Source organism: Bubalus bubalis, chromosome 14 (assembly GCF_019923935.1).
Source record: "Bubalus bubalis isolate 160015118507 breed Murrah chromosome 14, NDDB_SH_1, whole genome shotgun sequence".
Lineage (NCBI taxonomy): Eukaryota > Metazoa > Chordata > Mammalia > Artiodactyla > Bovidae > Bubalus > Bubalus bubalis.
In genome coordinates this window covers 26231008-26254783 of record NC_059170.1, presented here as the reverse complement: position 1 = coordinate 26254783, position 23776 = coordinate 26231008, and the positions used below count along the sequence as shown (strand labels likewise).

The following is a 23776-nucleotide window of genomic DNA, read 5'->3' as shown; positions in this document are numbered from 1 at the left end:
AACTTCCTTTTAACTATGATGTTTTTCCTGATTATAATTTCTTTCTAATAACTGCAAGGAGTAAAAGTGTTTTATCCTTGTAAGAATTCGCCTAATGCCACGTGCTGGAGCCGGCTCAGCGCCCAAGGTTTAGATTCTAGGTTGGACGCGCAGCGCCTCGGCCCTCCCTTCCTCCGATGTCCGGTCCGCTCCCCTGGCCGGGCTCTGCTGCCCGGTCTAGTTACCCACCCTGGGCCGGCCTGAAACCCCAGAACTGCCGAGAGTCGGCTCGCCATGGTTAACTGTTAACTCGGGACGGTAGTGCTGGCGCGTCGTCAAGGTCCGGACCCGGCCGTCGGGTCCCGGGGAGGGAAAGGGGTGGCGCGCCCAGAACACGGGCCTCGACGCGATTCAGAGTCCCGCGCTACCGGAGCCACGCGGTCACGCCTCCCCTCTAGCCCCGCCAAGGCTACTACGGAAACCCGCAGGACACACCTGCACTGGCAACCGCGGCACGGGTCGCGCGCCCCTATTGGCTCACGGCGCGGGGAGCATTCTGCGACGAGGCGGTGAACGGCCGTCCGGGAAGGCGGGGCGGGACTGGCAGCCTCAGAGCCCCGCCCCTTCCGCTTCTCAGACCTGACCTTCCGGCAGCCGGGCCGCGCGCCGAACCGACATTGACAGGTCCTCGCGATTCGGCCCGACGCGCCCCCTCTCGCGACATCATGGTGGCGTACTGGCGACAGGCTGGACTCAGGTAGGCCCAGGCCTCGGGAAGGGCGGACCTCTGGGGCACGGGGAGGTACGGGGCGGCCCGGGGTCGGAGGTCACGCCGGGCGCTTCGCGGATGGGGGTCGGCACGGCGAGTGAGGTCCCAAGATGGCGGCCTGCAGACGCTGGGCCAGGGTCACGGCCGCCGGGGCCCGAGCACCTGCCGGCACCTGCCGAGTGTCACCGAGCACCTGCGTGCTCCCAGGAGCGCCCTCGACAAGTGCCATGTCTTCTCAAGGACGGCGCTTCTCACCCGCGCGGCCTTTGGCCTTTGAATTGGACTCAGTTGAGGTTCTGGAAGTAACAGAGCTCGAGAGAGCGGAGGGGTTCTCTGGGTGTAACCACGGTCACCGTAGCTGGCGTTTCTTTCTAGCATCATTAAAAATTAACTCCTGATGTCAGGTTTATCGGTAAAACGGGTGAAAGCCCTTGATAAGGTGTAAAGAGCTCTGCCACAGGTGAGTGGTGGCTCCTGGGAAGCCAGACTATGGAACACACTGGAGGCCACGGCTTCTGGTGAGATGGAGAAACCATGGATCTAGGTGTCACACCTGGTTTCTTTGCCCATACACCCGATTGAGCTGCTCACCTGGCTCAGGTTAACACACCTTGTTACTTGACTAGATTAAGTAGCACCTCCTAATGGTGACCTGTGGGTATGTGACTGGGCAACCCAAGACTGTGCTGATTTTCAAGGTCGAGGCAGAGTTCTGTAGGATTGGAGGCATGATGGTCCCCCTCAGAGGCAGCACCTACCATGCGATAGGTGGGGCAGACCTGCTCACCTCACTTGGTCTTTCATCCTCCCAGCCACCAATGGGACAAATTCTGTTATCCTTCTGCTTTGTGCTGTTGTTTTTACAGGTGAGCAAATTAGACAAAAAGATGCAAAGGTCACCAATTCCTAGGAGTGGAAGCAAGAATCTGAACTCCTATCTCTGGACCCCCAAAAAACAAACCTGAAAATATGAGAAAATAGTCAGCAGCAAACTCCCCTTTCTGTTTTCAAAGAGTGTTAAAAGTGAGCTTACATCTCCTGGAAAATAAGGTGTTGATGGGAGTCCCACGTAGCAAACAGGAAGCAGGCTGTCAGATATTTTGCTCGAATTGATGATGTTCTCTAAGGGCTTCTCAGTTTAACTTAGAAACTTTGATTGGGAAGTTATTTTCAATGGCAGACCTGTGAATCAGAATCCAGTGTTCTGAGGAAAACCTTTAAATAATCAGAAGTAGAGCTCTTTTCATTCAAAATAGGTGTGTTTTTTTCCTCTTTTAATTATGTATGCTTTATCTTGTAAGAATAATAAAAGACAAAATGTTGAATCAAATGGGAAAAAGTACAGTCATGTTATACCCTTTGTTAACATTTAGGACTGTGCTGTGGGTTTTTCCCTCTAATAAATCGATGCATCTTTTAGTTCAAATTCATATGTATTGAAGAGAAAACAGTGCAAAGAAAAATAAATCTCCCATTCTAATACCAATGAAGGCTTCGATACATTTCTTTCTGGTCTTATTTCTCTTTGTATATATTCCTTTTGCATCAGTCATTTATTTTAAAGTTCAGTTCTACAATAATGTACAATGAAACCAAAAGTATAGGCAGGAAAACAAAAGCACAGTCACACAACCAGTCTGGCTGGATCATTGATTATTAGCTTTCTTGCTCTCTCATTTCCTTCCAGCTACATCCGATACTCCCAGATCTGTGCAAAAGCAGTCAGAGATGCACTGAAGACTGAATTCAAAGCAAACGCCATGAAGACTTCTGGGAGCACCATAAAAATTGTGAAAGTGAAAAAAGAATAATCTGTAAGTTACTGATACATTTAGAAAAAGTTGCACCATAAATTTTTAGAAAGCTTTAAAAAATCAAATTTCAGCTCTCAGAAATAACTGTCCATGTTTGGTCAGTTGGTACATTTAGAGTTAGTGGGATGATAATTTGAGACACACAGGTTGTAGAAGTCCCATGGCTTAATCAAAGAATGTCAGTGGGAGGCCCTGACAAGCAGAAGTAATTGCCACATTGATTTTTAGTTCATTTAGCGAAGCTTAGGTAAAGAGCCATCGGCCATCTTATTTTAATTAAACCTGTTTCATTTGTCTACACAAAATCAAATATTCGGAGGATAAACTCCCAACTTTTATAATTGTTATTGGAGTTATGTAACTACTTCAGAAGCTTGAAAAATTACTCTTCTTTAAGAGTTTATTTTCCCCACATCTGCTAGTGTTCTCAAGCATAAGGGCTGCCAGTACAGGCAAGGGTCCTGATTTCTTATCAAGCATTAAAATCATCAAGACCCTGCAGTGAATACTGTTTTGCTAAATTTATTATGCTTTCAGAGTTTGGTTCATTTCACCTCTGATGCTGGCATTGCAAAGTAAGACAGTTTCGTACAGTTGATAAGTTCAAACTACTAAAGTGATTTGATCTCTAAACCACTTTCTTGACATTATTATTTCAAAGATAAAGTGAGGCAAATTACCAGAGGGATGTTTTTCAGATTTAATTTTCTTGTTTTGCTTAAAAAAAAAAAGCTTCAGATCAGCAGTAGCCAGGAAATGTGATAAATATTAATCCTTTGGCAGCTTGTGGTTATGAGCAATTTTACTTATTGGAACTGCCTCCCCTAAGCATTCTTCATTTTCATTTTAAATTAGTAAATATTTTATTACAAGTCTGGAGATGCAGTGTTTTGAATTGAGCCCTGTTTCTGTTGGGGCTCTCTGTCTAATCTCATCATTCTGAGGAATGAGACCTTTAGGTTGGGTTGTTTTTGTTTTAACAGTGAGATAACTGAGAAAAATCACCCCACTTCTGCCTGCAGCATGGTTGATCCAAACCCTGCATCGAATGCCCTCAACCTTGCGATGTCCTTGGGGCCAGGAAGTAGGGTTTGGCTCCAGTAAACAGCACAGTGACCATTGTCTGTACCTCGTACAGGGAATGAGTCCCCACTGCCTCAACGTCTTCTAAAGGCAGAGTGTTTCTTAACTGTGGGGAGAGTGTTTGGCTTTACTTAGCAGGGAAGTGCCTCTTTGGCTAGGGCCTCTCACGTGAACCCACACTTTTTACATCTGAGAGCCAAGGTTTATCACCAGCCGAGTGAACTGAAGCCACAATCATATTATACAGCTCGTTGTAAGGAAGTTATTTCCCCTATTTGTGTTGGGTTTTTAAGAAAACATAAAAGGACCAGCAACTTGGATTTTCTCTTTTCCTTCTAGACCCTGAGTACAGCCTGAATGCTGCATGTACAAGGTGAAGCTGTGGGCACGTATTATAGCAGATTGGAAACCATCTCCCTTCATGGAAAAAAAACAAAATAATACCTGTCTTGTTCATAGATTGACAATGCCAGTAAATTAAAGTACAGTTCACTCTAGCTGTTGGTTTTTGATTTCTGTCAGACTTCTTCTTTATGGGAGCCATCTGCACGGCTGCAGGAATATGATAAAGGGAGAACAGAGACTTCTGTCCGTCCAGTGGTTAGCACTCCAAGCTGCAGGGGGCATGGGTTCGATCCCTGGTTGGGGAACAAAGATCCCACAGCCGCCAAAAAAAAAAAACCCAAAAAGTTAAAGGAAGAAGAGATGTCATATCTAGTGACCAAAGGGATCCAGGAGACATTTTGAAAATGTCTCAAAATAGTGCTCTTTTTCATGACATTAATTGACAGAATTGGGCTCTGTCATCAAAGCTGTCTTACTCCTTATCTTCAAATTGCAGACATCATGTCAGAGCTAGTGGCCAGGGGTGGGGGAGGGGAGGTGGGTTGCCTGCTGGCCTCATCCTCCTTTGCAGGCACCCGTCGTATCCACTTGGTGCCACTTAGCCAGTAGACTAAGTGAGAATGATTATTAAAAGTACAGATTAGGAAACAAAATATTAAATTGTAGTATTCATTTCTTATCATGCACTTCAAACCTATAGGGGAGTACTTTTAATGTTGAAATTATCAAGCACAAAATATCTTTTACTTTGTCTTATAAATGAACTTCTATATCCTGGGAGTGTTTCTCATAGGAAACTAGACAAAACCACTCATTAACTTGCTTACGGAGTTGATGGCTGAGCTGACATGAAAATCTAAGGCTCTGGACTGCAGGTCTCAGGTGTGCTCGTGACAGCCGTCCAGTGTACTTTTTGGGGTAATTCATTTACCCTTTAAATACTTAGAGATAAGAATTTTTGCAAGTGCAGTGTTTCTCTTTCTTTGAAACTTGAGAGCACTTGGCTAAATAAAATCCCACTGCAGAGCTAGAACTGCTTGATTGTTAACCACTTCTGGAGGATGGAGAAATACAGCTGGACAGGAAACTTTGAAACACTTCAGCTTCTGCCCCAGGAACGGCTCTCACCTTGATGCTTAAGCTCACTATATAAGTTATCAGGGCCACTCAGCCACGCTGAGGACGAGCCCAAGAGAACGTTTTTGTTCTTGGCTTCTGGAGAGGACTTCCTGCCCTAGACTCTTGACCTGTATGTAAGTTTTATCTCGTTCTCGGCACAGGGCACACAAAGAGGAGCGGGGGTGCTGAACAGAAGCAGCTTAGGAGCCCCTTGAGCCCTGTGCCTGAGGCTTTTGTCCTGAGCTTTTGAAGTCAGGGCCCCTCAGTTGTCATGCTTCAGTCCCCACAATTAAGGTACCAGGAGGCATCTTTCATTACTGGGACAGAAACAAATGACTCACGAGGCCATGGGGCCTCTGATACCAGACGAATAAAGTAACTGATAGGCAAAGGGCTGAATCATTTCCAGCCAAGTTAATTAGAGATAAGTCATTTTATTCAGGAGGCAGATGGAATAATTAGAGTCGAGACTTAGGGACAGGCCTTGTGATAAGGAAAGGATTAAAGTTAACTGAGTAAAGGACAGATTCACTGCTCAGTAGAGATTCTGTGCGGTTCTTTCTCCATGATTAAAAAAATCCTGAACTGTTACCATGAGGCCCTGCGTCACGCCCCACTGGGTAGCTGGCAGGACCACTGTGTCCAGAATACCAGGGGGCCTGGTCAGATCAAGTTGTGGGTATTTTACTAACCACCTGCGTGACTTGTGAGGGATTCAGTCTCCTCATTCAAACAAGGTTCTTGTGTGTGAAGTGAAGGAATCAAACATGCTCTAAAATCCTGAGTCTACCATCTCAGTCTCGGAGAGACCAATGTTGCTGTAACCACTGTACAGCTAAAGGAAGAGGCCCTTCAAAATTGGGACAGATTTCTTTTGGTTTTAGTGTGCGTTGCCTTTTTTTTTTTTTAATCTATATCTACTTAGCTCAGCTGATAAAGAATCTGCCTGCAATGCAGGAGACCCCAGTTCAATTCCTGGGATGAGAAGATCCCCTGGAGAATAGATAGGCTATTGCTCTGCAGTATTCTTAGGCTTCCCTGGTGGCTCAGCTGGTAAAGAATCTGCCTGCAATAGGAGAGACCTGGGCTTGATCCCTGGGTTGGGAAGATCCCCTGGAGAAGGGAACAGCTACCCACTCCAGTATTCTGGCCTGGAAAATTCCATAGACATGGGGTCGCAAAGAGTCAGAAGTGAAAGTGAGCAACTTTCACTTCACCATACAAGAGTAGGATAGTGGGATGCATTTTGAAATATTTTTAACTACTCAACATTAATAAGTCTGGGTAGTTATGCTCCCAGAAAAGGAATTTATTTAGTCTGAAATAAAGCAATTTAGCCATTTAAAATTGAATTTCTTTGTACTTTAATGATTACTATTGAGCAAACAAAAATCTTTACAGTAATATAAATCAGCAGGGTTTTTGTTGTTTTTTTTTTTTTTTAAACTTTAGATCTGTATCCTTTCCTGCATCTATTTAATTGCCTTTTTAGATTTGAGAAAGTGAAAAAAGTGCCAGAGGAAGCATGTGTATAAATTCTTATGTAATCACAGGTTATGTTTCTTTTTAGCATCTAAAGAAGTTACGAACTCTAAGTAATTCAGGTGCAGTTTCTTATTAAATCTGCTTTCGGTTTTAGTGCTTTTTGAACCACAAGTAGAAAGTGTTTAAAACTTTATTTTTTTTAATTCTGTAGATAAAAGGCATGTCATGATACAAACATCGAGAGAATTTTTCTCTTGGTGCATATTTTGGTTATTTCCTCGTGATACGCACGTGAAGAGAGTGAAGTTTCTCAAAATGAGCTACTATCACCCACCCACTGGCTGCCCTATAACTGCAGGTTACAAAGCAAATAGGAGATGAAAACCCAGTTGCCTGCAAGTAAATAGTTCCTCCCATCACTGGCTGCCCATGGATCCAATTGGATAACTCTCTGGTAATTCTAGAAAGCCATTAAAACCTTTCGTGGATGGGATGGCAGTGCAATATGTCAGAAATAGGTAAACTGTAATTAAGAAGTTATGGATGATTTGATTACGCTCTTGTGTATTTGGTCCATTGTAATGTGAACAGATTAAAATCGTGTAATGGCTAAAGCTGTGTCATCATGCAAACATTTATGGCAACTTCTGCAAATTAATTTGAACTGTAAAAGTTCCCAAATGAGACAGTGTCCTTCATAACCTCGAAGGACACTACAGCCACCGCTGCTTAATTCCTCCGTTTCAGTGGTTGCTGGGCCTGCATGTGCCCTTTCTAAAGAGCAGGGCGGCTGCAGAGCCCTTTCAGGAGGGTTTCTGCATTCAAGTGAAAAGGGCATTTCAAAATAGCCTTTACAAGAAGAACCAAAGATGATGAATGAATTCCCAGAATCAAACATTAATAAGAAACTTTAAAGTATCTACATATATGTTAAGAGCTAGTTATTCAGGGCACTTCCCTGGTGGACCAGTGGTTAAGACTCTGAGCTCTCAGTGCAAGGCATGCAGGTTCAGTTCCTGGACTGGGAATTAAAGAGCCCACATGCTGCACAGCACAGCCAATTTAAAAATATTTTTAAAAGGTGGCTATTCAGACATAAAGATCAGAAGATGGGTTGTCATTTTGTGGGGCTTTTTGCCTGGGTATTTTTTCAGGAAGGACTGCCACTTTCCTTTCCTCCCTTGTCCCTTTTGCAGTTGGTATACTGAAGTGTACACACAATCTCCACAATTTACTAGTGGTCACTGACTCCTGTTTTCCTGTGTGGCTCCCAAACACCAAGCAGTCACCTGACTTTCCTGGAGGTCAGCAGATGTGAAAAGTGGGCAGCAGGCCATGCATTAAGAGAGAACCTACAGTGAGAGCCTTAACAGTCCTGAGATCCCAACAAGTACAGATCCCCAGGCACTTACCAGGGTAGCTGATGCCTATACAACTTAACCTCGCCTGCAGGGGTTCCCCCACCCCATCCACACAGTCCATCTCCACACACAGCAAACAGCCAAATCAAATCTTTAAACAAAGGGAGCACTTTACAGTTAATTCACCTGCCTATTTAAAAGAATAAAATCAAGCTTGTGCACAGAATACCACACTCTTCAAGACCCTAGTGCCTGTCAGTACTTCCCCGCCCCCCACCTCCGCCCGCCCCCCCCCCACCCCGCCCCCGAAATCCCCCATCAAAGCTAAGGCTGAGTGGCTGCAGGTGGGTCTCTGTGTCGCAGTACAGAATCGGCCTGCCTTCCCGGGGGTGACTTGCTCATCCTAATAGCGCTCCGGAAGAGCCAGCCTCAGGCAGGGCCTCTCGCAGTTAATGTTCTTTATCTGCCGGTTCCACTTCTGCTTCCCCTGCGACCTCCTCCTCTTCCACATCCGCTCTGGCATCTTGAAACTGTTGGTATTCGGACACCAAATCCTGGATGTTACTCTCAGCTTCAGTAAACTCGTTGATGTCCATCCCCTCACCGGTGTACCAGTGCACGAAGGCCTTCCTCTTGAACATGGCCGAGAAATGCTCGGAAATCCTGCCGAACAGCTCCTGGATGGCTGTGTTGTTGCCGATGAAGGTGGCCGCCATGCTCAGCCCCCGGGGCGGGATGTCGCACACGGCCACCTTGACGTTGTTGGGGATCCACTCCACGAAGCAGCTGCTGTTTCTGGTCTGCACGTTGAGCAGCTGCTCGTCCACCTCCTTCGTGGACATCCGGCCCCGGAAGATGCAGGCCACGGTGAGGTAGCGGCCGCGGCGGGGGTCGCAGGCGGCCATGGTGTTGCGGGCATCAAACATCTGCTGGGTAAGCTCGGCCACGGTCAGTGCGCGGTACTGCTGGCTGCCCTGGGCCGTGAGCGGCGCGAAGCCGGGCATGAAGAAGTGCAGGCGAGGGAAGGGCACCATGTTCACGGCCAGCTTACGCAGGTCAGCATTGAGCTGGCCCGGGAAGCGCAGAGAGGTAGTGATGCCGCTCATGGTGAGGGACACCAGGTGGTTGAGGTCCCCGTAGGTGGGCGTGTTGAGCCGCAGCGTGCGGAAGCAGATGTCGTAGAGCGCCTCGTTGTCGATGCAGAAGCAGGCGTCGGAGTTGAGCACAAGCTGGTGCAGCGCCAGCACGGCATTGTAGGGCTCCACCACAGTGTCCGACACCTTTGGTGAGGGCATCACGCTGAACGAGTTCAGGATGCGGTCGGGGTACTCCTCGCGGATCTTGCCCAGCAGCAGTGTACCCATCCCCGACCCCGTGCCCCCACCCAGCGAATGCACTAGCTGGAAGCCCTGCAGGCAGTCGCAGCCCTCGGCCTCGCTGCGCACCGCGTCCAGCACGCTGTCCACCAGCTCGGCGCCCTCTGTGTAGTAGCCCTTCGCCCAGTTGTTACCGGCCCCAGAGTTACCTGTGGGCACAGGGGACTCGGTCACACCCCTCCCCACCCCCACCCCCACCCCCCCAGGACCGGGCGTGGGGGCTGGGGAGGATGCACACCTCCAGGAGGCACTCTTGCTCTCTCCCCGGTGGAACCTTCCGGAAAAACCTACCGTGGACAAAGCTGTCCGGTTGGAAGAGGGCCCCCACTCGGCTGGATCGGATGCTGTCCATGGTCCCGGGTTCCAGATCCACCAAGACTGCTCGGGGCACATACTTCTTACCTGCATAGAAAGATATGAAGTTAGCAAACTTCTAACTTATTTTTCTGAAGGTTCATGTTTCATCAAAGTAGAACCTGGGTGAGGGGGGAAAGTCCTTCTAGAAAGTGTCTTGGGTAGACAGACTGGCAATGATAGCTTGGACCCTGACAACAGTCACAGAAATCTGTAAAAAGCTTCAGAAATCACTTCTTCCACCATTGTCCATTTTGTTTGTTCTCTTGCCAGTGATGAGGATTTTGTTCCTATTGGAACTGACTCTACTTTGTATTTAAAAACCAGAAAGGGAAAGTTCCCTGGCTGTGCATTGGTTAGGACTCTGCAGTCTCACTGCCCAGGGCCCAGGTTCAATCCCTGGTCTGGAAACTGAGATCCCACAAGCCACATAGCATGGCAAAAAATAATAATAATAATTAATTAAAAAAATAAAAACCAGAAAAGGAAGATAAGGGAAAAAATAAAATAATAAAAACCAGAAAGGAAGGTCGGGGTCTAAACAGTCTGTGTTGGCAGCGTGGCCCTCCAGTGACCAGAGACAGCCTTTCCAGGTCTACCCTCTGTAGCTCTCAGAACATCACCCGCCTGTCCCTCTGGTCTCGCAGGCCCTCCTGTCTCTGCTGTGTCCCCAGGGCTGGTGACCGAGGCCAACAGCGCAGCGTCCTACCATGGGCCTCATTGTAGTACACGCTGATCCTCTCCAGCTGCAGAGCGCTGTCCCCGCAGTAGCTCCCGGCCCAGTCTATCCCATGCTCCTCTCCAATCACCTCCCAGAACTGAAAGCAGAAGGAGAGAAGGTCAGTGTGCAGAGGGATCCTGCTGAAGGCCAGGTTGGAGCTGGCAGATTGAGCAGAAAGACAGGAAGCAAGGGCTCTGGGTCTGCTTTCCTCCCTGAGATTTATCTTTGGGGCCCTTTTCCCACCTGCCCGCCCCTTCCTAAATTTATGCTTTGTCCCTGCTGCTAGCCATGAAGATGAAGACTGCATTTTATATCCACCTGAACTGCTTCAATACAATGTCAACACATAAAATGTCAAATTGGATTTTGTTACTGTGAAATTCAGGCCCTCTATACATTAATGCTGTTCTTTTAGAATTTCACCTCAGACAGTGTATCTCTAGTTCGGCCTTACAATGCATCCAGATAGCAGAGTATAGATCCCATTAAGTGAAAATAAACTGAATTCTTATCTGACTGCATGATAACATCTCATTCCACTTTGTGGATTTATTTTCATGCAGTTTTTCCCAAAAGCCCATCACGAGGACACCTATGCATGCTTTTAAACAGTGCGCATTTTGGATGATCAGATATGAGCTCAATTCAAAATTATGCATAGCCATTTTCTGGTAACTATTTGAAACATATTATACCTTCAGTCACATACACATATTATTCATATAGTATGTGCCAGGCTTTTATGGATATAGTTACTGAAATGGCCCCTTTTCATTACCCTGGAGAAGCACAAATATACATGAAAATGTATTTGTTTATATTCAATCCCCAAGGCTGTTTTTCCAACCACATTTATGAATGATAGCTCTGCTTGGCCTTGATCTTATTAATATAAGACTCTGTTTTATAGTAAATTATCAGCAGAAAAAAAAGAAAGTTCTCTGAAACCACAAATTAAATGTCTTGTTTATACTTATGGATGATTCACATTGCTGTATGGCAGAAACCAACACAACACTGTAAAGCAATTATCCTCCAATTAAAAGTTTTTTAAAATACCAAAAAATAAAATCAGGAGTGAGACTAAAAAAAAAATATGTCTTAAAAGTTCTTATGGCCCCAAATAATAAGTTTTTGCTGGGTCTTTAACCATTAGGCAGCACATTTCTGAACCCAGAGCTGAGACCCTGCCTAGACCCTGCACTCCCTGCCTGGATCCTATCTTCACCTTATCTTCCAACTTCAGAGCAGTAGGGGCCCATGCCTCCCTTCTCTGTGTGTTTTAATTTTGAACGTCTTATCACTCCATCAAGGAAGGATGACATCTTCCTTGTAAGCGGTCATTTTCTTTGCCCCGGGTTTTAAACACCTGTATTAAAAGACTTTCATTTTTTCCATAGCTGCGTTAGTTACAGTAGCCAAAATTTGGAAACAATCCAGCTGCCCATGGACAGATGACTGAATAAACAAACGTGATCTATCTATACAGCTGGATTGTTATTCAGCCTTAAAAAGGAAGGAAATTCTGACACGTGCTACAACAGGGATGGACCCTGAGGACACTGCTAAGTGAAACAGGCCACTCACAAAAGGCCAAATACTGTTATATGTTCATGAAATTCATAGAGACAGAAAGTATAATAGCAGGTGCCAGGAGCAGGGGAGAGGAATGGGGAGGCAGTGTTTAATGGTGTGCACCAAGTTTCAGTTTTGCAAGAAAAAAGCATTTTAAATTCAGTTTATCAAGAAAAGCATTTTGGAGATTGGAGGCATGACAGTGTGAATGTACTTAACACTACTGAAGTAGATACTTAAACATGGTTACAGATGGTAAATTTTACATCATCTTATCACATATAAACTTTCAAGTTGTAATGCAATAAAGTTTTTAGTGTAATTCATACTAGTAGAATAATTTAAAAATAGTAAAGAGAATAATCAGACAGCTGTTTCATAGTAGAACTGATCACTTTAAAATTAGAGTTGAAGAGGGCTGCCCTGGCGGTCCAGTGGTTAAGAATCCACCTTGCAATGCAAGGAACACCGACTTGATCCCTAGTCTGAGAGGATCCCACATCCCATGGAGCAACTAAGCCTGTGAGCCGCAACTACGGAAGCCCAGGCTCCCAAGAGCCCATCCTCTGAAAAGGGAGAAGCCACTGCAGTGAGAAGCTTCCCCCATCCAGCCCTACTGCAATGAAGAGTGGCCACTGCTGGACACAACTAGAGAAAACCCATGTGCAGCAGCAAAGACCCACCACAGCCAAAAATAAATAAATAAATCTTTAAAAAAATAAATTTTTAAAACTTAGACTTGGAGGTATTGGGCTCTGGTATCTGTTTTTTAGCATTGGTCAATAGAACCAAGTACTTTTTAGAAAAATGTGATGGAGGAGGAGAAAAACTTATTTATATCACAAAGGATATATTTTAATTATTTCTGCTGCTGAACCCAAAAAATTTTAGGTTTACCACTTTGATTTTTGGTTGCATTCAAAATAAAATAGTAGTTGATCTTTTTAAACTGGAACATAAATACAGGAGGGGAGGGAAAGCTATCTTAGTGATACAGTGGAAAAATTCTCCCAAGAAACTTTGGAAAACTATTTTGAGACAAAATTACTGGTTTCAGATACGAATGCAGAGGTGATCAAAGTAAAAACGATTGACAGGTGTTTTATACACACAGAACTGTCCACAGAATTAACAGGAGTTAGATTTACCCTTTAAGCCTTTTCCTATGCCCTCAGTCTCTTGAACCACTACAGGCGTCATTTGACATCAGTAAGTCAGACACTGGGCAAGTGCATGGATCTGCTGGGCTCAGGTCCTCCCTGCTACCTTAGGGGCTTTTCTGAGCTGGCTATGCTGTGGATCATGGACAGGCCAACACTAGTAACTGGACATTCCTTACCTTGGCTCCAATCTGGTTGCCACACTGGCCAATCTGGATGTGTACGATCTCACGCATCCTTGCTCTGCGCCCAAGGATCAGACCTGCCTGGAGCGAGTCCCCAGTCTGGGAGAGCTGCTGGTCACCGCCACAAGCCTTACACAACTCTGGTCATCGCAGTGACAGGACCCACTGACCAGGCTGCCTCCCGCAGTGACCCAAGGGTGTGTCCAGCCTGGAGGCCCAGCCCCTGCCCCTCTCTGCTCTGTCATCCTTGTGAAGGGGGAGTTCTTCCTCTCCCAACACGGAATATTGCCCGATCATTTCCTAGAGTTCAAGACCAAAGGCTGCTGTTGTGTGCGCTGCCTACAAGACTGGCTCCGGCCTCGGCATTGCATGGTAGACTCTGGGCGCCAGCACTGGCTCTGGGCCCCCGGATGGTCAGACTCCCAGCTCACTGGGGCGACCGGGGCCACCTCCAGAGACCTTTCCCACCCAAGCCAGTTGTATTATTAGAAATCCATTTGTCTAAATGCATCGCATGACAGATGAGTCCACAAATTCCAGAGTATGAAGTGGCTTCACTACAGCCATACATACAACCAATTAGACATCGCCCCACCCTCCCTCTAGAACTTGCCATGGCTCCCTCGTCTTCAGCTGTGCTTTGTCTAAAAGCCACTGATGGTGCTGAGGTGGAACATGGATGGACAGTTCTTATTTTTATGTTGCATATTCTAATGTTAATAGAAAAAAAAAAACTTGCTACGTCCTTCAGTCGTGTCCAATTCTTTGCAACCCTATGGACTGTAGGCCACCAGGATCCTCTGTCCATGAGGATTCTCCAGGCAAGAATACTGGAGTGGGTTGCCATGCCCTTCTCCAGGGGATTTTCCTGACCCAGGGATCGAACCTAGTCTCTTATGTCTCCCGAGGTTCTTTACCACTAGCGCCACCTGGGAAGCCCAATAGTAGAATGATAATAAGAGAAAGTTTGCTTTTTCAACTTGGCCAAATTTGTATGGGTGACATATTCTTGGGAGTTTGGGAAATCAGAGTGGAGATGTAAGATCTAAACTCTCCAGCATGCCATCAAGGCCTTTGCTAACCTGGCTCCAGGCTTCCATCTCAGCATCCCCTCGAGACTTTGGTCCTGTGTGCTCAGGGTTCTGGAATATTCCCTCCTCCACACTGGGCCATGGGGTTTTCAGCCCACGACTGCTCTCTCCCAGCACATTGTTCATACTGGCCGTCACTCGCCCCTCCCTGACATGACAAGGCCACCTTTAACGTAAAAGCCTGTGACTGCCCCACCCACCTTTCTGCCCAGGACACAGCCTGGCTGCCCCTTTGCACCGCACCCCCAACTCTGCTCTGTTGCCCCTTTACTCTCGTCATGGGGGTCTCACTGACTTTGGTTCCTTTACCAAACGATGAAGTCCCTCAGACCCAGAGTCCCAGCCACATTTCCCTGACACCCAGTGAGGGCCAGCCACACAGGAGATGCTCAGCCCCATGTTCCCAGCAAACCAGGCTCACCACCAGCCCCTTGCCTATCACCTCTCACCCTGCAAGCCCCAGCCTGACCATCAGCTCCTAAACCATGTGCCTTCCTACACATTGGGAAACCCCAATGTGAGGTCAGTGACATGAGCAGGGAAGTTATCCCCAGTGGACTTTCTGGGGAAAATAGTCTCCTGTCCTCCCAGGAGTTCAACCACAGAGTGAAGAGCTGAGGCAAACGCTGGGAGGGAAACCCACAGGTAGGGAAGAAGGACTTTGTCCCATGGTGCCCGCCACAGGCCCACTCCTGTCTGTTGTCTGGTGATCTCACACATCACATGCAGACTAAAAGCTCCATGACCCTCGGTCAGGTCCTAGACCAGGGAAGAGTTGCTGTAAGGGACACGAAGGAGACACCTGTGGACATTTGAGCACAGACTGTGTAGATAGGATAATAACATTGCAGCCACCTTCTATTTCCTGAACTTGATCTTGGCCTGGGGACTACGCACATGCAAGCCCTTATTTTCAGGAGACACTTTGAGGTATTCAAGGTCACCACGCAACTTTCTCTGAAACAGCAGGGCAACAATGGCTGAGTAACACATGGAGAGAGAGGTTAAGCAAACTGGGACGTGTTAAGAGTTAGTGAATCTTTCCAAACTTAGAAATGAGGACTCTTGAGACATGTCTCTTAGTTTGAAAAGTTCTTCCTGCTCCAAGTTGAATGACCACTTCATTCACACCTGCGTCTGCTCCAGACTTGGCTGCCCCCAAGGTAGAGAGGAGACAGTGTAAATCCAAGAGAAGAAATATGCATGAGCTTAGCAGTATTTTTCACAAAGTAAAAAATATACAGCAGGGAGGGATAAATTCAGAAGTTGAGTCTTCCTTTTTTTTTTTTTGGCTGTGCTGTGTCTTAGTTGCAGCATATGAGATTTATTTCCCTGAGCAGAGAATGAACTCAGGTCCCCCTGCACTGGGAGAGTGGAGTCTTAGCCACTGGACCACCAGGAAAGTTCCAGGGGGTTGGGATTAACAGATAAACACTACTATATATAAAATAAATAACCAACAAGGACCTACTGCACAGCACAGGGAACTCTACTCAGTAGTTTGTAATAAACTTTACAGGAAAATAATCTGAAAAAGAATAGATATTTATTTAAAAAATAAAGAATCACTGTGCTAAACACCTGAAACTAACAGAATATAGTTTAATATATATTAAGAAATACACACACACACACACACACACACACAGAATGAGCCTTTCAGCTCCCATGGAGGTCACCCCACTCGCCTTTACTCCTTCCTCTTCCCTCGGTGCTCCCACCTGCCCTCCCCACCCTCCCCCGGCCTGGCAGGCCCCTGCGTCTCTGAGGCTGGAGCAGGAGACAGACCCTGGGGGTCAGGGACACCCCCCACTCCGGTGGCCCCAGAGCTTTGGTGGCAGTTTCCAACACTCAGCCTTGTTTGCTCATCACTTATATTCCTGCCTTATCTCCCCAACAGCCTGAGAGTTGCTGCATCGCTTCACCTTCGAGTCCCCAAAGTGCCTCAGTCAATGTTTGCTGAGTGCAGACCAACAGCTGGGCAAGGGTGAGCAGCCCCACTCAGAAGGGCAAGCTTCCCCACAGCCAATAATGTGTTTATTCAGCAGTGTGTCCTAACGGGCGGGGCGGGACTCTCTCCTCCTTCCCTAGGAGGTGATCCAGGCTGACCATATGAACGGTTCCGGGGAACAGGGACAGTACATGGAGTCAGCACAGACCTACTTTGGAAAGTTACAGGAGGCGGTGGGGGGCAGAGCTGCTGGGAGGGTCTGGGGGCGTCCTCCACCTGCGTTTTCGCTCCATGCCGAAGGAATGCAGTCCAGCAAGCTGGGCGCCCCCAGCCTCCACCCTGGAGCACCCTCCTTGGGTCACCTGAGTTTGTCAGAATTCCAGTTGAGTGCTTAAAAGGTTTTTCTGTTAATGGTGGCAAAAAGGGGGAAGAAGAGGAACCCTGTTTGCTCTGATTCCGGTGGGGCCAGCGGTGTTTACTCAGCCTGGGCAGCATGAGCTGTCAGGGGTGGGGGCTAGTTGGGGGGGCGGATGCCAGGCAGGGAGGCTGGGATTGGGGGCCTACCTCCCTCAAACCTGGAAAGCCCAATAGTGGTCCCAAGGCCCAAGTCTGCGGTAAGAACTGAGCAGCCCTCAACCATTGCAGAGGCAGTGTTTTTCGAGTCAGCTTCACATGATGGAAGGCAGCGATGCAACTGACTGTGTAGACGCCACTGTCTCCCGGGCCTGGGTCCTGAGCGCCTACTGTGTGTCTGGCCTGAGCTGCTGAGGGCGCAGGAGTTAGCATGTCGGGGAGCACCAAGAGGCAGGACACGCAGCGGGGCTGACACCAGCCCATCTCTGCCCCTTTGTCATTTATGAAGGTACCTGCTCCCCTGGGGAACACGCGGCCCTCTGGCTGCCGGGTCATCGAGAGCCAGTGAGGCGATGAAGACACAGTGGCTTTCTCAGGCCCCTGGGAGTGCCCCCTTCCTGACTCACAGGTGAACAGGCCCCCCCTGGGTGACCAAAGGTCTGCACTTCTGCCAGGCAGAAGGTGACCCCTTGCCCTAAAGCACAGCAAGGGATTTAAAGCGACCATCCATGATGAGTGACAAAGCCATCTTCTCCCCCGAGAAGGGCTGTGACAAAGGCAGGTGACAGGGATAGGGCCTGAACTGAGCTCCGGGGGGGCAGAGGGCAGGCGTCCCCTGCATGCCGGGCGCGACCCCACACACCCGAGGACCCTGGAGATGATTAAGCACCCTCAGGCCAGCCCTTCGTTGTGAGGAACAGCCCTCGACACGACGCTGTGGCAGAAAGCCCCTTCCTGGATGACACTCGGGTCTATTATGGGAACAGGACCAAGATGATAAGGAAAACCAGTGTCATCAAGAAACCCCACATCAGCTGCTCCCAGACTTCCTGCAGAGGTGACTCCAGTGGTCAGACGGAGCTCTTTGCATCCTCCACTTGGCAAACGAACCTCAAGTAGGAGAAAAACAAAGTTCTCAGAGAATTCATTGATTTCATCCGCCCTGAGCTTCCACTTCTGAGCACATCAAAGTTCCTTGCATAACTTAGAGAAGACTGGTGAATTACAATGTTTGCTTCTGATTCACAGGCAGAAATTTTTCCAAATGTCTTAGTAAGAAAATGACATCTGAGGGGCCATTAGGAGTGACTCAGCGGATGTGGGCAGATCATCAGATGAACTGAGTTCCACTTGCTTGTACTCTCCTCCTCGTGCATTCTCCTACTGTAAAAGAAAGTTCTGGGAGAATGAATAAGTAACTGCAAGAAGAGAAAAAGTAACCAAGAAACTAGTTACTGTTTTTCTTTAAGCCAGGCTGCCCAGCTCCACGGAAGAGTTTGAGACCTTCTCTCCCTTGGGTGCCCCACGCCGACGGCTCCCCATCCCTCTCCAGCCTCAAGTCCAAAATGGGGATGACATGCCATCTCTTAGGTACATTTAGAATCAGCATCCTGGGCTGTGGCACCTCTTATTTGCAGGAGGAAACACACACACGCTTCCCGTGAGCCGCCATGATTCTGAGGTGTACAGAAACATTAACCTTCTCGTTCATATCTCTCCCATCTCCCAAGGTGTGCAGCTCCTGATAAGCCATGTTCAGTGGCAGAAAGAGAGATAAGTACAACACGGATGAAATCAAACAAAAATATATATTTCCTCAAGTCCAGTGTTTGTCCAAGCAACCTCCGCTGTACAAGACTCAGAAATCTATTTGTTTAGCCAACAAATGTTGGCTGAATACTCTTTGAGGAACTCAGAAGAGCTTGAAGGACCTCAGAAATGAGGGAAATGTGGTTCCTGCCCTCCAGGGAGGAGAGACTCACGTGCCAAAGCTCCCTTCTGTGCCCTTTACCAAGTGCTCTGCCACCATCTCTCTTGCTGCACCCACCTCCAGTCAAAGGTCCGTAGAGTCAAAGCTGTGGTTTTTCCAGTAGCATGTATGGATATCACAGTTGAACCATAAAGAAGGCTGAGTGCCAAAGAGTTGATGCTTTCGAGTTGTGGTGTTGGAGAAAACTCTTCAGAGTCCCTTGGACAGCAAGGAGATCAAACCAGTCAGTCCTAAAGGAAATCAACCCTGAATATTCGTTGGAAGGACTGATGCTGAAGCTCCAATACTTTGGCTACCTGATGCGAAGGACCGACTCATTGGAAAAACCCCTGATGCTGGAAAAGATTGAGGGCAGGAGGGGAAGGGGGATGTGGACAGAGGATGAGATGGTCAGAAGGCATCACCGACTCAATGGACGTGAATCTGAGCAAGTTCCTGGAGATAGTGAAGGACAGAGGAGCCTGGCGTGCTGCAGTCCATGGGGTCACAAAGAGTCAGACACAACTTAGCGACTGAACAACAAGTCAGGGGATGGTTCTTTCATTTGGCGATAGAGACTGAAGCTCAGAGAGGGGCCTGACAGGTTGACACGTGTCCCAGGATGACACGGCAGAACCAGAGATGGTTCTAAAAAGATGATTCCAGGTGTGGAAAGGCAGGTCGGCCAGACAGCCTTGAGCCAGGCTTCCTCCTCACCTCTGGTCCATAACTGGGTCCTGCCAGCGCTGCCACCCAACTCAGCATCTCTCCAGCAGAATCAGTGACCCACCAGCAGCAGCAGCAGCTCTCCTGCCCACAACCGCAATAGCCTCTAACTGACCACCACCCCCCAGCCTTCCATCCTACCATCCTTCCTCCCAGAGGGAGCTCATAGAGCATAAAGACCTCACCACTGCTCCCCAGGAAACCAGCGGCCACCAGGGTAAAACCACCCCTCTCACCACAGCTGATATATTGTTCCGATTGATGGGGAAACCCCTGGGGTGGGTGGGGAGCAGGGAGGGAGCCAAAGGAGGCGGAGACACAGGCCTGACCCAGGGAGGGAGGGACAAGGAAGGGCTGGGTGGGACCTGGTGGCGGAGGAGGAGCCCTGCACTTGAGGACAGTGGCCTTTGGGAAGCAGGAAGCTGGCCTTAGATCCCAGAGCGTGGCAGCTGAGAGGTGCATTTACAACCCAGGGACCTCGCCCAGCCTCCTTCTTCTCCAGCCATCTCTGAGGCCACTTGGTCACACCTACCCAGAGTGTCCGCCTTTCAAGGTCCTTGCACATGCTTGAAAAGTCCAGCACTTTCCATAGCTGCATCCTCATCAGTCAACCCCAACTCGCAGGATGGCTAAGAGAACCACCCCGGAGCAAACTCCCAGAGGCCCTGTCTCTGGATCCAGCTCTTTCTACTTGGACACTGTTCTATTTCCACATGGCCCCTTACCAGAATGTTCACTCCTGGCAGGTGGGGACTGACACTCTCCTGTGTCCCCAGGGCTGGGACAATGACATGGCGCATCCTAGGTTCTCAGCATGCTTGCCAACTTCCCTTCCGGGTCCCAGAAGACTGGATCCAGTGAACGAGGCAGGCCACGCTCCAAGGGCTCTTGGGCAGGCTCCTGGGTGGGCCTGATGGGACCTGCCGAGTGGATGGTGGGAGGCATGCTCTGAAGGTGAAACTGACAGGCCAGTCTCACAAATGTGACCCCCAGGAGGCGAGTCCCCTCCCAAGCCAGCCTGTGTGACCAGCAGAGGGTGTGGTGGCAATGGCTTTTGGGGACCACATTCACAGCACAGGGTCAGCGTGAACATCTAACTGAGTGACTGTGTGGACAGAGGAGCAGCTGCCAAGGGACCCATGTTGCCCACGAGCCAGACATGCCTCCCAGCACGCCAGCACCCATCACAATAAAGGCAGTATCCAAGACCTGGCTCAGCCCAGGGAGGTGAGAGAATAGGAAGTGTCTGCCGTCTGCCGGTGGAGGGCAGGCAGCGTGGCATGAGCCAAGAAGGAGGAGAGGGCTCGGAGGCAAGTCCACAGTAAATGAAAACTCACCTGTGTTCTCCTTGTGCAAGTGGGGAGGCTGGGTCGGCCCCAGCCTGGCTGTAAAGTGTGAGAGATTTCTTTATCAGGACGAGGGGACAAGTCAGTCTTATTTTTAGAAATGAACAGGCTTTTGTGTCATGGCCTTGCATCACGTGTTTGCCAGGAGACTTTATGGGGCAATAAAAAAGAAGAACATCCCAGATTCAAACCTGCCACCCATGAACTTCAGTCTGAGTATAGGTCTCTCGTCCTCGCTGGAGCCTCAGTCTCCCCACCTGTAAAATGGGTGACGGCATTGGATTCCCACCTCACAGGCTTGTGCCAAGGATCAAAGGAGAGAAGACTTGCCCAGACAGGAGTTGTCTAGGCTGACTTTGTATCTGCCTTCGGGCACGGCTGAGCAGCAGGGAGGAATCAGTTACTCAGTTACAGGCCGGCTCCCTGAGCCTCTGTCCCAGGCAGATAAGACGAGTCATTATCCACAAAACACCCTCCCGGACACGCAGAGCAGTGGCGGCGTCAGGAAGAGACAGAGCTTTCATATCCGCAGGGTCCCCAAACCTGTAACTCAGGTGTACCTGCTCTGGGGAGAGAGGAGCAGGTGGGCGGGGCAGCCAGTCCAGCAGCTCCTTCTTCTCCGCAGTCCCAGCAGGTTTTGCGTTTCATCCGTGCACCTTCAGAGAGCTCCTGGAGTCAAACGCCCTCCGCTCACAGCAGTGGCCAGAGCTAGGGCCCCTCCCTCAACAGACCACAGCCCTGAGGGACTCCCAAAGTGACGCAGCCAGCTGTCCTCAGAGCTGGGAGCCAGGCAGACGTATATCTGTGGACCAGAGCCAACTTCAGGTGGAAGAAACGGCCCAGAGGCTTGACTCCACGTGGTGCACGCACCACAGGTGCTGAAGAGGCAGAGCGGGTCACAGGAGAACTCACTTGCTTCTTCTTGCCTTGAAAGTTGTGGTTTCAAATGTCTGGCCTCCCTCCCCACTCCACCTGCTAGATTTTCCCATCATCCTCTGAGTCTGCATAGCTTCCAGGGCAGGGAAACCCTGGTACACCACCACCTGTCAGCCTGAGAATGTCACTGTCCCTCCCTTTAACCTGCTTTCTCCAGGGCCCAATGCATGGCCACTGCCCCACTCTGACCCTTCGGCCTATGGAGGTTGTGTCATCAGGCAGGCCCAGCTCCAGAATGTGCAGCTCAAAATGAAAATGGGGGGCCTTGACAGACTCAGCATCTCACCAAGTGCTCAGGGCCCTGTTGAAGTCAGGCGTCACACGCCCGCGACACCAGCCCTGACCATTGTAATACCGACGTGCGTGGACCTCCTACGAGAAGCCCAGGACACCTTCCGAGCATCCAGGTCCCCCAACACTGCAGGAACGGAAGAGCTTATAACCTGGCACATTTTCACCCAGCATCAGGGATGCAGCCCCAGACCTCACAGCACTCCCCTGAGGTGGGGCCGAGGGGCCATCTGTGTCCCGTGTTGCACCTCTTGGGCCCTGACCATCTATGGGCACTCGGGTGGTCCCCACAATATTCATCACCCTACAATAGGGGACCACTGTGGTCATTCTTCAGCAACTACGAGCTTTTATGATTTTTTTTAATGTTTATTTATTTATTTATTTTTGACTGTGCTGGGTCTTCGTGTCAGCTCAGGCTTTTCTCCAGTTGTGGCGAGCGGGGCCTACTCTCCAGCACATGAGCTTCTCACTTCTTCTCTTGTTGAGGAGCACGGGCTCTGGAGCACAGGCTCAGTAGTTGCCGCTCATGGGCTTAGTTGCCCCATGGCATGCAGGATCTTCCTAGGTCAGGGATCAAACCCATGTCTTCCGCATTGTCAGGCAGATTCTTTAACACTGCACTACCTGAGAAGCTCATATTTTTCTTTAAAGGAGACCCAAAACCCACCTCTTAGGAAGACCCCACCTGGATGGTGGACGTCACCAGGGTCACCCAGGGACAACCCTGCTGGCTTGTTTCCTCCTATGGATGGAGGACCCATTGGCTGGTTCACCTTGGCTCTGGAGGAGAGAGGTGAGAGATGGGGAAACCCCGGCTGGAAACTCCCTTCCCACACCTGCTGCACCTGGGGAAAGGGAAAGGCTTTGGGACCAGGCCCAGGACACATGCTGGGGCAAGCACCAAGGAGCCAGCTTTCCAAGAAGATAAAGGACACCTCAGTGGATAGAGGCCGTGTCTACATGTCACCTCAGAGACAGCCTCTCGGGAACTGGGACCAAGCCCTACTGGGATTCCATGGGCACCTCAGGGCTTCCAAGGGCAGCCACAGAAATGGCTGGAGGTCCGTAAGGCAGCTACTGTGATTTCTGTGTGCAGGCTTGGTGCCAGCAGAGCAAAAGACAGGGACCAGGGGGAGGTGTCCATGTGGTAAGAGCAGGGTCCCCACATCAGAGCACCCTATACCAACACTGGACCCTAGGACAAAAAAGCCTGAACCCTTTTCTCCCAAGACCAGGGAAGCCATTCTGTGGCCGGCTCAGGTGACCACCAGTCACGAGGAGCTGGAGGAGGAGGGAACTCTTGAGTTATGAAACCCAGGCCCCTGGGGTCGCACTTCTGCTTTCGGTTGTTTGAAAATGAAATGCTTTGTTAGCAGAAACCTCCCCAGGCAGCTTTGGAAGTTGGCAGGGAGAAAGAAGATTCAGGCTCCAAGTGAGATTTTCCTTGAGGGGCCTTTTCTAGAAGGATTCAGTCTTCCTTCTCTATGTAGGGGCAACGTCTCTCCAGAAAGAGTCTCGGCCTCAGGGAAAGCTAGGGTGCTCAGGTGCTCAGTCATGTCTGACTCTTGCAACCCCTGGGACTGTAGCCTGACCAGCTCCTCTGTCCATGGGATTCTCCAGGGAAGAATACTGGAGTGGGTTGCCATGCCCTCCTCCATCAGGAAGCTAGAATAGGGTACAGTTCTGCAGGGAGACCCCTGCCCATCATCCCTGGAGGCTGGACCCAGGCAGGATGCGGGGATCTGGGGCATCTCTTCCGACCAAAGGGTCCCAAGACGCCAAG

At 49.2% G+C, this 23776-nt stretch overlaps 2 protein-coding genes and 1 long non-coding RNA gene across 5 annotated transcripts; 1 reads left to right on the top strand and 2 right to left on the bottom strand.

Moving 5' to 3' along the window:
• Positions 1 to 579: 579 nt before the first annotated feature.
• ATP5F1E (ATP synthase F1 subunit epsilon) lies at positions 580 to 4142 on the top strand. Its single transcript, XM_006049053.4, has 3 exons — positions 580 to 736; positions 2436 to 2562; positions 3985 to 4142. Exons 1-2 carry the CDS (start codon positions 705 to 707, stop codon positions 2557 to 2559), a joined length of 156 nt encoding a protein of 51 aa, XP_006049115.1. The 5' UTR covers positions 580 to 704; the 3' UTR covers positions 2560 to 2562; positions 3985 to 4142.
• A 4131-nt stretch (positions 4143 to 8273) lies between these two features.
• On the bottom strand, positions 8274 to 23766 carry TUBB1 (tubulin beta 1 class VI). 3 transcript variants are annotated; one of them, XM_025263763.3, is made up of 5 exons: positions 20755 to 23766; positions 20143 to 20337; positions 10395 to 10503; positions 9623 to 9733; positions 8274 to 9480 (listed from the first exon to the last, which is right to left on the bottom strand). In XM_025263763.3, the coding sequence occupies exons 2-5, from the start codon at positions 20215 to 20217 to the stop codon at positions 8405 to 8407; spliced, it is 1371 nt and encodes a 456-aa protein (XP_025119548.3). In that variant the 5' UTR covers positions 20218 to 20337; positions 20755 to 23766; the 3' UTR covers positions 8274 to 8404. The 3 variants fall into 3 exon arrangements, with proteins under 3 accessions (XP_025119548.3, XP_025119551.3, XP_006049114.3); XM_025263766.3 differs by lacking the exon at positions 20143 to 20337 and having other exon boundaries at positions 20755 to 20862; XM_006049052.4 differs by lacking the exons at positions 20143 to 20337; positions 20755 to 23766 and adding an exon at positions 13321 to 13454.
• Positions 17008 to 18904, bottom strand: LOC123329194. Its single transcript, XR_006544512.2, has 2 exons — positions 18770 to 18904; positions 17008 to 18105 (listed from the first exon to the last, which is right to left on the bottom strand). It is a non-coding gene; the product is annotated as an uncharacterized LOC123329194 (long non-coding RNA).
• Positions 23767 to 23776: the final 10 nt, after the last annotated feature.